The sequence below is a fragment of the Podarcis raffonei genome, chromosome 6 (genome assembly GCF_027172205.1).
Source record: "Podarcis raffonei isolate rPodRaf1 chromosome 6, rPodRaf1.pri, whole genome shotgun sequence".
In the NCBI taxonomy this organism is placed as follows: Eukaryota; Metazoa; Chordata; class Lepidosauria; order Squamata; family Lacertidae; genus Podarcis; species Podarcis raffonei.
Genome location: NC_070607.1, coordinates 57,873,662 through 57,887,201, shown reverse-complemented (window position 1 = coordinate 57,887,201; position 13,540 = coordinate 57,873,662). Strand labels below are relative to the sequence as shown.

Sequence of the window (13,540 nt, the reverse complement as noted above, 5' to 3'; positions counted from 1 at the left end):
GGGAAGGGAAGGGCATTAGTAGTTAGATTATGGGTCCAGGAGAAAGACTGACAAAGTGTACAAATAATACAATTACTGAACTTTTCAGATTCATGCAGCATTAAATTGCCTTAGCCTAATCAAAACCAATATGGCCTAATAAGCCAGCATGGAGAGCAATTTAAGGGCATTAGGACCACTTGACATTAAAGGAGCATTAGTGAAGCAAAACAGGATCTAGGAGGAAATCTTGGTGGTGGCAAACCTGAACAAAGGGAGCAGCAAAAAAAATTATTTCTGTGCATCTGTTAAATGAGCTGTTTCATATGGTGTTTCTTTCTTGATTTTAAGAAGGTGTTGCAGCTCACACTGAGTCTTAGATAAAGGGCAGGATGGAAAAGGCATGTTTCAGAACCAAATATCCATTTGATAGTCGCAATCTATTTATGGGCATCATCGTTGTAGCGTACTTAAGATAGGAGATCAGGCAGGCAGAGTTTCTAGGACTATAGAGCTCAGCTCCCCAAGAATCTTTTGCTAAGGGAAATGCCAGCATTTTATGCTCTTCACCTTCAGCCTTTACAAAAAGCCCTTCTTCCTAAAACACTCTGATCAGGTTAAAGCACAAGCTGTCTCCTGCTGCACCTGCTGTGTGTGTGTGTGTGTATTTGGACACATGCCGGTGTCCGTATACCCTTCACCTTTCTCTCCTTGGGGGAACTGAGCTTGAAATCTCTCTCTCTCTCTCCACCCCCCTCTGCACTCCTTTGCAATGCCTGCTGGCTGCTGCTATTGCTGCATGTGAGGCTGAGAGCATTGTTTGAATGATGAGGCTGGACTAGGTTAGATAGACCCTGGTGCCTGAGAGAGGGAGAGGCAGCAGATCTCTCCCTCTCCCTCTCTCTCCCTCTCCCTCTCTCTTGCCTGCCCAGAAATCAGAACAGAAAGACAGAAAGCAGCTGCTGTCTTCCCTGAACTCAAGGAGAGTAGAGAACTTTAAAGATGGGGGAAGCATACTGGACCACCACATCCCTATCCTTGCCGGCACAGGACTTTCCGTTATGGCACATTTCCTAAGGGCACAGGGGAACCGGCTGTGCTCCGGGAAGACTTACCTTTCACCCACCTTCCAGGGACATGGTTGCAGGCAGGGATCGCAGCTGAGACTTTGCCACCATGCTCAAGTTCCGAGCGGACCGTCGGGTCAGGTAGGATTTTCCAGGTGATGCTGCAAGGCTGTAGAGAGGAGGCAGCGGGGTCGCGGCCTTGTCATTCTTGCTCTGGGGGCTCATATGTTTCAAAGAATGGCTCATTGGGAACTTCATTTTGGTCAGTGACTGCTGCATTGCAGTGCTGGGGTAGCAGATGCTTAACTCAGGAGTTTGTGGAATAGGACCAGGAGAGGCAGCTGCTGGGGAGGGAAGATTTAAGGCGGTTCTGGGGAAGTTAGCTCGGTGGCGTTAGTGCTGAACCCTGAAAGCTGGAACTGGGGGGGGGGGGGGCTGGAGAAGGAGGTGGTTGGCCGAGTGCCAGCAGGAGGTGCAGAAGCCACACACAACTACAAAGGATTCTGAAGGGGGGAGGAAGGAGCCTGAGAATAAAAGGCAAACCTGCTTCTGGCTCAACTGATTAAAGAACCCTTCTGAATAAAGGCTGGAAGCAAAACAGTGCAATGGCTATAAAAAGTCCCACAGGCTATACCTGTCCATGAATAACACTCTGGGTGGTTTCGGCAGCTCCAGGAAAGTTAGTTTTCACATGGCTTTGTAATGTGTGCTCAAACTGAGGCTCTTGATACCGTGTTCCAGTTTAGAAATGAAACAGTACTTGAAGGTAGAGTGCCAAGAAAGAATAACGATCAGGTAAATTTACACCAAAGCTAAGAAATATTATAATGCATGCAATAGCCCTCATAAATAACAGTAGCAGTAATATAGTACAGTACCTTCAAGATACAAGTGAATAAAAAAGACAGACCCCTGCCCCGAGGACCTTACACTCTAAAGTTTTAATAATGGGGAAAGTCACAAGGGAGATGCAGGACGGTAAAAGCAAGGGGAACAAATAATGGATGTGGGCAAACACAATTGTAGCTACTTTGTTGTTAACTGGGAATGGTGATGGGTTCAAGCAAGAGTTTCTGATCTGACATTGTTGCAGAACACAGTGCTAACAGGTACAAACACTAGTTCTCCCTCTGAATTTGGTGCTGGGTATGGACTGATGTTGTCCAAGTCAAAAGTTTATGCCTGTCTTCTCATATGAAACACCCCCATCATTCTGGCTTGTCTCTGTAGTTAGGAAGCGAGACTCTGCCTCTTGTATGTCTCATTGCCATCCTTACATGGTCACTAGCTATGCTGTAACTCATTTTTTCAAGTGCACTAGCATAAACATAACTGTGTCATCTCCCCCCACCCCCATTATTATTTTTTTTTAAAATCTGTTTTGGGGACTTTTGTTCCTTTATTTTCTCAATTTAAATGCAACATTATTTATTTGGGATGTGAACTAATAAAAATTTCTCAATTGAATTGGTGGGAACAAAACATGAAATGGAATTATGTACTGGCTATTTTTTATTTTAAAAAACTTTGTTGATGTGATTTCATGCTTTCCACTGAAACTCTGTGTACTTTCGGAACTTGAGTTTAGTGACAAGGCTTATTTATCCTACTCAAAACACAGTTGCAATATATTCTTGGCTTAAATGTTGACATTGTGCAAGGCGATGAACCATTTGGATAGCCTAGCCTAGACCCATCTCTACTAGGCAAAGGAACCAGGAAGTGGGGGGGGGGTCATATACCTGTAGAAATAGATAAAACACAAGACTTTAATTTAGATGCTGGGCTGGGAAATGGAAGACCTCAAAATAGACCATCATAGTAGCCTTGGAGAAAGTTGCTTTGTGCTGCTTTGGGTTTCAATTCCTGAAAGTAAAATGGAGATGTGGGCATCCTGACAACTGTGATGGAAATTTATCTTGAATTAACAGGTGGTGGATTGCATATTCTTGTGGCATACCAGAGGTAAAACCAGCCACATATTAGAACCCTGAGAAGTCCAGGAAGCAGAATATTCAGTTGAGTTACCTCTTCCTCCTCATCGTACCCTGTGTCATTGTTACGCTGCCTCCCAACTGGAGTTCACTGTTCAACAATGCTTAATGTGCCCTTCTCAGAGGATGCAGCCCAGGGCAATTGCTCTGCCCTCCCTCCCAAAAAGGCATTTGTTAAAATTAGAAATGATACATAGATGAGAAGCCAACTTTTGCAGATCTCAATGTTTATTGCAATTGGCACCGCTATGAAATTATTGAAAGATGATATTCTCTTCCCTTACCTGTTTGCTACATGCAAAGCTGAAAACATCCACCACACACCTGCCACGTTTGAAATAGGCCACATGAATCTTCTAGCAGAATCTGCAGAAGAGCCCCAGATCTCCACAATTCCACCTTTCTGAGCTCTTGAACCCCATCTGTGACTGCCCTCCACACTTCCTGGAGGGATACCCTCACAAGTATCTTTCACCTCACCCCATCCTAGGATTTTCATATTGTCCTGTGCCTTGCAATCGAACTTATCTTACTGCCTTTTGACATGGTAAATTTACCCTCGGAAGATTTTGCCATGCTATTTCTGTGTCATGAATACTTCATTTGAAGGTGCCCTCATTTGGGGACATCTGATATTTGCCATCAGGGTCACTTTAGCTTCCAAGGATAAGCCTCAGCTGATGAGGTCAACAACCTCTTGGGGTTTGCATTCTAGGTGCACTACAAAATTACAAGAGCATTATCTGTCTTGATCCTTCATTATGTTTCATACCACCACAAATAAATGCCAAGATAATTCCAAATCATAGACAATTAGTGCAGTATTGGATTATGCTAATGGTTCATCAGGCTATTACTTTAGTAGTGGAAGAGCACCTTAAATATTACTGAGTTGTGCATGGTAGTGCAGTTGTGCAGGGGTACTGCTTCAGATTTCAGGAAGGAGTGAGGGCAATCTGGACACACACTATATAGAACCAAGTTCAGATATATGCGCTGTCCTGAAGGATGCCTCCTGTTTGAGGATAAATCCCACAGAGGTGAAATAAGCCTGCGGAGAGTATTTATGTGCAATAAATAAATAAATAAATAAATAAATAAATAAATGGATAGATAGGCAAGATGATGGATCAGCAGGCAGGAGGCAGCAGTAATCGTAGTGAACACACAGTGCAAGAGAGAATGGAAAGAAAGTCGTCAGGACCCTGGACAGAAGCCAGTGGAGCTGGAGTCAGCAGGCAGGTAGTGTTGTTCCAGCACTGGTCAGAAGCCAATTTAAGGCTGAAATAATGCTGCAAGGAGGTGTATAATCCACCATAATCAACTAGTGAAAATTGTAGCTCTTTGGTTCTGAAGTGCTCACTTCAGTAATGAAGAACTATATTGGCTACAAAATGCCGGGAGACTGGGGAGCTTCTGGGAGGGGCTGTGGGTAACCAAAGACATCAGCAGGGAGATAATCCCAAGGTGGCAAGCAGAGAAAGCACGGCCTCTGGCAGTTCATCTGTGGGATATTCCCCAACAGCTGTTTTCCTGAGATGGTTGATCACTTTGCATTGTTTCAAACCAGCGCATTAAATTTTCTATCAATTTACAAGCCTTGTTGTCTGCATGCGGATGCTGAGGCATGCATACCAATTGGCAGAGGAGAGGGAGACCAAGAAAGGGTAGAAGAGGGTGCCTTTAAAGAGTCGAGATCCACTACCCCAAAATGCCAGTGGAAGTCAGGGGAGGAGGGAACTGTTTTGAGGGGTGAGTAGGGAGGAAACAGGTTTGCTATTTTGGTGATGGAGAAGATGTGCTTTGGAAGAAGATGTGGAGGGAAGAGTGCTCTTGTGCTTGGGCCCTGCTTGTGGGTTTCTCCACAGGCATCTGGTTGGCCACTATGAGAACAGGAAGCTGGGCTAGATTGGTTGTTGGCCTGACCCACAGGCTCTTCTTACGTTCTCAGGGTGGGTGATTGGGAGGCAGAGGACTGTGGAGAAAAACTAGGTGAGAATGGGAGGAGACATGCACTGAAATTGGGGTCAGCAGAAGGGGACATGAAAAAGGCCATCTTCTTTTTAAATCTACCTCGTGCCTCATCTCTCAATTCCATGTTGGTCTCCTCTTGTTTCTTTTATTAGGTAGTTCCTGTATCAGGATCTGAGTAAGGAATGGCCTCCTATGCACTTTTCCTTACAACTCCTGCTGTTTTGTTATGTAACGCTATTCATGGTCTCATTTCATACTCTAGATAGTATCATTCGGATCAAAGCAAGGTGTGCCAGTTACAGCTTGTTACCCAGCACCTGCGTTTAATCTGCTCCAGGAAATTTCTGTGGTCTTAGTCCAAAGCTCCTTGAAGCCAGCAGGATCGCCTTGATTGCCATGGTCTCTGCCCTCCCCCACTTCGGCTTATGGATGCTTCACCCTCAAAGCATCTTTCTCCTATGAGCTAACTGGTCTTGTGCATGTCTGATATAATGAACTAGAGTCTGAGTTTTGCAGCTGGCTTGTGAAAATGAGTTAAGGGGCAGGGAGCTCAAAGGGTATGGGTGTGTGTTGGAATTGATAATGCTTAAAGACTAGCCCTGCTCTGCTTCACTGCTTGCATGCACCCCCATGTTCAGGGTTTTTTTTAAAAAGCCAACCCAATTATTAGAGAAATGGCATCAGCCTTCAGCATTCCTTTAGCACATGGAAGTTAACCCCTTTCATAAGTTGCAAGTGGTTCGGAAGCTTTGCTGAGATTGGCAGAACCCACTCTGTTTTATGTTGATCTTGGATTTTATAACCCTACCCACAACTGGCTTTGGGGAAAGGGTGGAGGGTGCTGTGGTTGAACTTGCCACTCCATAAACATTTCCTAGAAAGGATGTTATCAAATTAAGAAAAGCAATTCAGTGAAAGTAGATTCAGGTTTAGCAGGAATGGCAAGTTTGGCTTTAAAATGTGAAAATCATTTCCTGATTTTAAGGACTAGACTTCTGTAGTTGGAATATATTGTAAAGCCTTCATAACCTCACGAGGAAGGATTTGTTTTAGAAACTAGTGATGAAGTGCCGCCATGAAGGTGATTGGGAGGGGCAGCTGCTGGCCAAGTGATATTCAGCCTGCCAAGTTTTTTCATCCTGGGGAAAGGGTCAGACTCCAGAGTAATTCTGGGGGTGTAAAGAGAATACGGCAGCCCAAACTGAGTAAGCTGGCCATTGTGTCACTGAGTCTTCTGTTATTTATGCACACACTCCACACTCATGTTCACTCATGCCTCACTGATAACCATGTCTAGGCTCCAAATTGTCAAGGGACCCTGAATTTCTTTGCCGTCCTTGTGTGGTTTAGCTCCTTGATTTGCAATAAACTTTCTTCAGTGCTCTTCTTGCCAACTCTTTGCCCTAAGATGATGCCTGGCCATTTAAAAGCTCAGAGGATGCACAGAAAGAAGTTGCAGCGGATGAGGAGGAAAGGCTTCCTTTGTGCAAGGGACAAATTGTGTGGAATTCCTCACGTGCAGCCAAACTTGTGATTTGTTCTTATGCAGTTCACACAACAGATTCACCATGTGCACACTCAGTTCATGAGATCAGGGCATAAACACACACACACTAGGCCTTAGACAACCTCCCTTAGGGTGGGGTGGAATGAAAACCGTTGGTTTTTTCTTTTGTTTTTGTAAACAGGCCCATAGAAGTAACAATGCCCAGCAGGCCAAGATAACAGAATATGTTCTAATTAAAATCTGTGTCTGGAAAAGCACATCACAGAGTGCTGCTGCCTTGATTTGTTTTGGCTTCTGTAATTTAATATTTTTCTGTTTGAGCCAGTACACTGCAGTGTTATTTGGAAAAGCACTAAATGCTTATGGGGTAGGTCTTGTTGTTGGATAGATCTGTTGTTCCGTGTGGGGTCTCTGTCTCTGTTCTCCCCCACTCCCAGATACAGTGTGTCTGTCTGTATCTTCCTTGAATGTGGTAAACGTAGCAGAAATAAGGGTATCCTCAGCCTTTCTTTCTGGTGTGAATCTGATGCACAGACATGGGTTCATTAAAGGTAAAGGGACCCCTGACCGTAAGGTCCAGTCGCGGACGACTCTGGGGTTGCGGTGCTCATCTCGATTTATTGGCCGAGGGAGCCGGCGTACAGCTTCCGGGTCATGTGGCCAGCATGAGTAAGCCGCTTCTGGCGAACCGGAGCAGCGCACGGAAACGCCGTTTACCTTCCCGCCAGAGAGGTACCAATTTATCTACTTGCACTTTGACGTGCTTTTGAACTGCTAGGTTGGCAGGAATGGGTTCATTAGAGGAACATTAAAAAATAAGACTTCCTCCTACCTGCATTCTAAAGTGGTCTTGTCCAAAATTGTCCCACCTCTGCTTTGCGCAATGTGAAAATGATCTCTTAGCTTTAACCAGTTAGCCCTCTGATTGGCATCGTCCTTTTGCTAAATTCTCTCTCATTCTTTAGCACCAGTGGAGTGACAGCTTCCTGTACCAATGTATTTGTGAAGTGCAGGTCCATGGCACTTTCATAAATGACACAGAGGTGCCACTTAATATATATATATATATTAAGTGGCACCTCTGTGTCATTATATATATATATATATATTGAGGTACTTGTTTGTCAGCGGATCATGGTGGAGGTGGGGCATTTTTGAATTTTACCATTGCAGTTGCTCACTGAGAGACATGAAAAATGGATGGAGTCATTTCTTTCATTCCTATCAGCAGCAACGTTTACACTACAGGGCTAGTCTTGATCTGGCAGCAACTAGCCCCAAACCTGTAGAATGAGTTCCTTTCTTCTTTAGCATATGGTTTAAATCAGTGGCATTTGGCCAGAGTTTGCAGTGTTCAAACAGTCAAATTCTCAAAATGTTTCACTGGCAAAAGGCTTGGGGAAGGCTACAAAGCACTCTTTCCAGATTTCTGCCAGCAGACAGTGGCCATTTTAGCCCTTGAACAGAAAAAAACACCAGGCTGTGTAGCTCTTGATGTCTCATTTAGGAGGGCACATGAAAAGGACTGTATTAATATTCTTCCTCCACTGTAATATGCTTTGGGCCTCAGGTGTGCAATGATAATATTTCAAACTGAATCACAGTTGCTGTTTGTGGAGACTTTAATTATTGTGGTTGGTGTGTACATTTGTGTGTGTGTGGTTGAATAACTGACAGAGAGAACTGGGACCATGAGAAAGGCTTTCTTTTGAGTGGCAGGGTGAAATTCACAGGTTGCTGAGCTCACAGTTTGTTTCCTGGTGACTGCGCAAGTCTTTCATTGGTGTATTATGTATGCTGCTTCCTTTTCATTAAAGCCATCAATACAGATGCTGTTTATTCCAGGCAGTGTCAGATCTGTATGGAAAAAACTCCGTGCAGGGTGAGATATGCCTCCACAGAAGTTGGCAATAAGATGCCTGGCTGCTGTGATAGCATAGCTCCCCAAAATGAGCACTTACATTGAACTGTATGTGCTATTACGTGTTGATGGTTGATTCCTTGGAAGCATTCTGTAGGCTATAAGCACATTTGAGACAGCATTGACGGGGTAAAGCTTTTGTAGATTCTGTAAGTTAGGCTCAAAGGCAGATTGCAATTTCCTTCTCTGATACGAGCAAGGGGAAAACATAAACATATTTCTATACCTGCAGTGAAAGTAGAGACGTTTATAGTATCACAATTGATCACTGGGCCAGGTGTAGCAATAAAAAGGCCAGAACTTAAAAGCAAAGGGTCTCCTTGCACACTGGCACTCCCTCTAATAGTGAAATCAGGTGGTGCGTGCCGACAGAAATGGAGCCAAATTGGTACCATTGGAAAATGAGATGCTAGTATAAAATCTAAGGGGGCAACCCCACCCCCAAACTCAGGATTGAATATACTCAATCCTGTGGCCATATAATGTTGAGTCTCAGTTGTAATTATTTGTATACCCAATTCATTTCACTGTTGATATATTGTTATTATTTTGCTGCTATTACTACTACTACTACTAATGTAGTTATATACCTTGAATTGTTTTCTTTTTCTTTTTGAAAACCTTGTGTGGCGGCTCTTTCCCTTTAAGTCACTTCAACAGTCTTAATAATTCAAAATTCAGTAGAAATAATCAACTAATAAGAAATTATTAATTGATTAATGATTATAAATCAAGTGGCACATGCATTGAATCAGTGGCGTAGCGTGGGTTGTCAGCACCCGGGGCAAGGCAAGTAATTTGTGCCCCCTAACCCGTGGATTTGCGCCCCCTAACCCGTGGATTTGCCCTAACCCCAGATGTTGCGCCCGGTGCGGCCGGCCCCCCCTGCACCCCCACGCTACGCCACTGCATTGAATTACTGTGTAAAGGGGAGTTTATTGAATTAACTGATGCCGCTGGTCATGTAAATCCACTGCCGCTGAATAGTTATAGATACTGGGTGATCATTCTGAAAGATGGATTGTTTGGACAGGTTATTAATTCTGTGGTATCTAACGAATCCTCAGCCAACAAGGGGAGTGTACTTCAACCTGAGCCACCTAATTAATGCATAGCCCGTCTCTCTTGTGTGTTTTTCCAGCCATAATGAAAGACGGAACACTTTTATTCACCCAGTGACTGGCCAAATCCCAGAAGAGAACAACCAGTTTGACTTGCAAAGGTAGGTCCTCTCTCTCATTTTGAGCACAAGAGTGGAGGTTCATGAAGGAGACAAGAAGGCGTAAGTGTGCCGCCTGAGAGCAAATGGCATTCTTCTTGCCCTAGAAATTCAGCTCAAGAAAGAATGGCAAGGATTTGCTGCAAGGCAACTTCTGATGGATGTGAAGGAGCATTTGTGCCAGTCTTCCCTAATCTGCAGCCCTCCAGATGTTTATGAATACTGCTTCCATGAGCCCCAGCCAGCTATAGTCCAAAACATCTGGACAGCACCAGGTTGGAGAAGGCTGAGGGCTTGTCCACACTTCTGCTTGTCCCATGCCTAGAGAGCATTGATCCAGACATTTTTCTGCTTGCCCCATGTTTTCTAGATGTGGGTCCAAGTGGTGTTGCCTTTGCTCCACCACTTTCCCCCAGAATACCTTCTCTCTAGCACTAGTCTGGAGGAAACATCCATCTGGAGAAAGCCCAATTGACGTTTGCTTTGATTCAGCAGTCAACAGTGGGTTTTCCCTGGGGGAAAGCAGCAGGGCAAGTGGAAGTGTGGAAGAGCCCTGAATAGTACAACGTAGCTCCTGATATTGTTGAAGCTGGTGTAAAGATGCTCCATTGATTTCAATGAATTGTGACTGTAGACCAGCACTCATGACTTTATTTGAGTGTGCAAATGACAGCATTATATATAAATAAACCAGACGGCATTATGTGCTAAAGATACTAGAAAATATTTATTTACTTGTTGTATATAGTCGTGCATCAACAAATTTTACCTAGGCAGCTTACCTGCAAAAAATAGAATATTAAAAATGCAAAATGCAAAATTAAAGCATACCCACAAACCAGTACAAATGCAGCATAATTCTTTTCTTCTAGCAAAATATGCTGGAATATTATGCTTCTCTTTTTGTCTCTCAATTGCAGATCTGCCTTGGACATGTCAAGCAAATCAGGCAGCAAACGGCCGGCAGCAGTCAACAGTGAATCATCCAATCATACCATGGTTTCAGACTTGCCTCAGGAACGACCAAATGGCAGGGTATGCTTTGTTCTCTCATGGAGACCTTGGTTCTCTCCCCCCACCCTCTGTGGCAATGTTCTGCTTGAGCAACATGCCCAAGTTATTTGGGCCTTAATTTTCTAAATCTGTAAAATGGGGACAGCATTACTGACCTTGCACTATGAAATCCTGAAAGATAAATGGCAACCACAGCAGAATATAAGTGACAAGAAGCCTAAAAAAATGGCTGCCTTTATGATCATCCATGGAACTCTTGTGTGAAATGGAACTTCTTAGCATAAACAACAAATATTACCCAGTCTGGGGTGGAAACATCACTGTGGGTTGGTTTAAATCATGGATGAAGAATCTGATATCCTCCAGATATTGTTGGATTCCAACTCCTATCAGTTTCAGCCAGCCTGGCCTGTGGTCAGGGATATGTAGTCCAACAACTTTTGGAGGCTGGCATACAGGTTTCCCATGGTTTGAATGCTACATCTTTCTTATATGATGGGTCTTTTCAATGTGTTAGGAAATCAGTGTTCCACCCAGCATTCCTCAGCCTAACAAACACTATGTTATCCTGTGCTATTCCTCGTGGAATTGGTTGTGGTTTTGTGAGTGATTTCCGCAGAGGAATCTGTGTACTCCATCAGTAGCCTTCCTTCCTAAACCTTTCTCTTTCATTTCCCAAAGGCCTCACGCTCCTCTCGGAAAGGGATTGCTTTTGGGAAGCGCTCCAATTCCATGAAGAGGAATCCCAATGCTGCAGTGACTAAGAGTGGCTGGCTCTTCAAGCAGGTACATTACAGAGGTTGTTGGGTACCCAACCATCATCTATCCACCCACCCATGTAACTCTAGGATGGAGAACCAGCGGTCCTCCGGAAGTTGGGGGACCACAACTCCCACCATCCCTGAACATTGGCTATACTAGCTGGGGCTGATGGGAGTTGGAGTCCATCAAATATCCAGCGCCACTACTTCCTCTGTTCCTAATGTAGCCCAAACTTTTCCCCAGCCAAGGACACAATGTAAAACCTAAGTCTCAGCTATTTGGTATCCACTCCACTTGGAATCTTATCCAAAGTACCACATGCACTTGTAACTGAGAATACTGGGCATTGCTATCCTGCCATCCACCTTGTCAGGATCTCAACTTGACTTCAGAGGTCTTCTGGGTTGTTTATCTGGAAATCCCCTAAGAATTCCAGCGATCCCTTGCTTCTGCTGAGCACCAGCTGTTCCATCTCTTCATGGGAAGCTTTTCAAACTTCTACAACTCTTTATTACATACAGTGCTGTAAATGCTGTGGCCTTGATTTGCTTTCAATATCTCTTTACAGGCGAGTTCTGGGGTGAAGCAATGGAATAAGCGCTGGTTTGTCCTGGTAGATCGCTGCCTTTTCTACTACAAAGGTATATAGAAGAACCAAGGTCTGATGTGTAGGCACTTTGAGTAACTCACAAGTGCTGAAAACAGTGTGAAAGCAAAGCCATAAATTATGCCTTTATTTAGTCAGGAGCTTGCGTTCATCTCCATGCTTTGGCTGGTCTTTTCCTATTGGAGTCCAGTGACTTGTATCAGCAATGTGTTCATCTCATGAAGGTGGCATACAGCCTCTGGAGAAATGCTGGCATTTAAACTGGCATGAGTAGACACAAAAGCAGCTTTCAACAAGTCTCACAGTGATGTCATGGGTATTAACCAATGGGTGTCTGTGATACTGGCAAAGTCACCTTCCACATGAAAAAGGACTCATTCTTTCAGGGCCAAAAAGTGTAGTTTACCAGGAAGCGGAACTCATTATTTGAGTGCACCTAAAACACTGCAATGACAGTGGCACAATCCCCCTGGGTGAGTCATAGCTTTGGGGAGGATTTTTTCTCCCTCCCACCCACATCTATGCCCATTCTGCCTTTTCTCCTGTGACTGTTCTGCAGACTGCCAGCATTCTGCCTCTTCTCCAGTTGCCCAGTTTGCTCAGAAAATTTCAGCGCAAAATGAATCTCAGCAAACAAAGAGAGACAATGTTGTGGGGTATCTGAGGGCTGACTGCCCCTTCTCAGTGTTTTATTTTACTGTTGGAAGAGAAGGACAAATGGGTGGGAATCTCTGGTAGATGCTTAAAGCTAACATGTACAGCAACTCTGACCTGATTTAACAATGCACTGAGAAATCCCATCCCTGGTTGTATACCCTTCCATATATCTGGCATCAGCATGGCATTTTGCAGCTTTAGGAGAAGATTACACATGAGGCAGAAAATGTTTGTTAGTAAACATGCCTCTCTTTCCTCCTCTCTGCATTATGGTAACTTCTAATGCAAGCTGTGTGATGATAAACTGTGGAAGGGAATGTACGTTTCATTATGTCTTTGAAGGCCAGACTTGGTACAGCTATTGCCATATTTCTCTGGAGCAGATGGCCTGGATCATTCGTTCTTTCTTACATAGAGGATATGTGCTGACATTAACATTCACACACACGCCCTTTTGTAATTCATGCTTTCCTCTGAAAAGGGGCTGGCACTGGTCCTTCAGGCCAGAGTTTAGTGAACTGGACTTGTAATGGTACAAATAAAGGCTAAAGAGGCTTGTGAGGTGCCTATAAGATGAGGGCCTCCAGTCCATGAGGTGTGTGGTTTATTTCAGTCCCTGGATGACTGAAAAATGCCCAATGAGAATTCAGAATTTCAGTGCATTTTCATCTTCAAATATTGGTGTGTGTGTGTGTGTGTGTGTGTGTGTGTGTGTGTGTGTGTATTCAGGGATGGAGGACTTGTTGCCCTACTTGATGGACTCCAACTCCCATCATCTCCAGCCAGCAAAACCCAATGGCCAGAGATGATGGGGATTGTAGTCCAACATATTCTGGAGG

The 13,540-nt window shown here is 44.2% G+C and overlaps 1 protein-coding gene across 26 annotated transcripts in view; it reads left to right on the top strand.

The window, feature by feature from the left end:
- Window positions 1–13,540, top strand: part of PLEKHA6 (pleckstrin homology domain containing A6) — a 198,062-nt gene that overhangs the window by 126,789 nt on the left and 57,733 nt on the right. For 23 of the 26 annotated variants that reach the window (XM_053393210.1, XM_053393216.1, XM_053393213.1 and 20 more), the window contains 4 exons: window positions 9,584–9,664; window positions 10,582–10,696; window positions 11,357–11,461; window positions 12,006–12,078. In XM_053393210.1, coding sequence (XP_053249185.1) covers window positions 9,584–9,664; window positions 10,582–10,696; window positions 11,357–11,461; window positions 12,006–12,078 — 374 coding nt within the window. Of the gene's footprint in view, window positions 1–883; window positions 1,188–4,700; window positions 4,793–6,978; window positions 6,991–9,583; window positions 9,665–10,581; window positions 10,697–11,356; window positions 11,462–12,005; window positions 12,079–13,540 lie in introns of those variants that run through there. The other 3 variants (XM_053393223.1, XM_053393222.1, XM_053393232.1) reach the window with 3 other exon arrangements.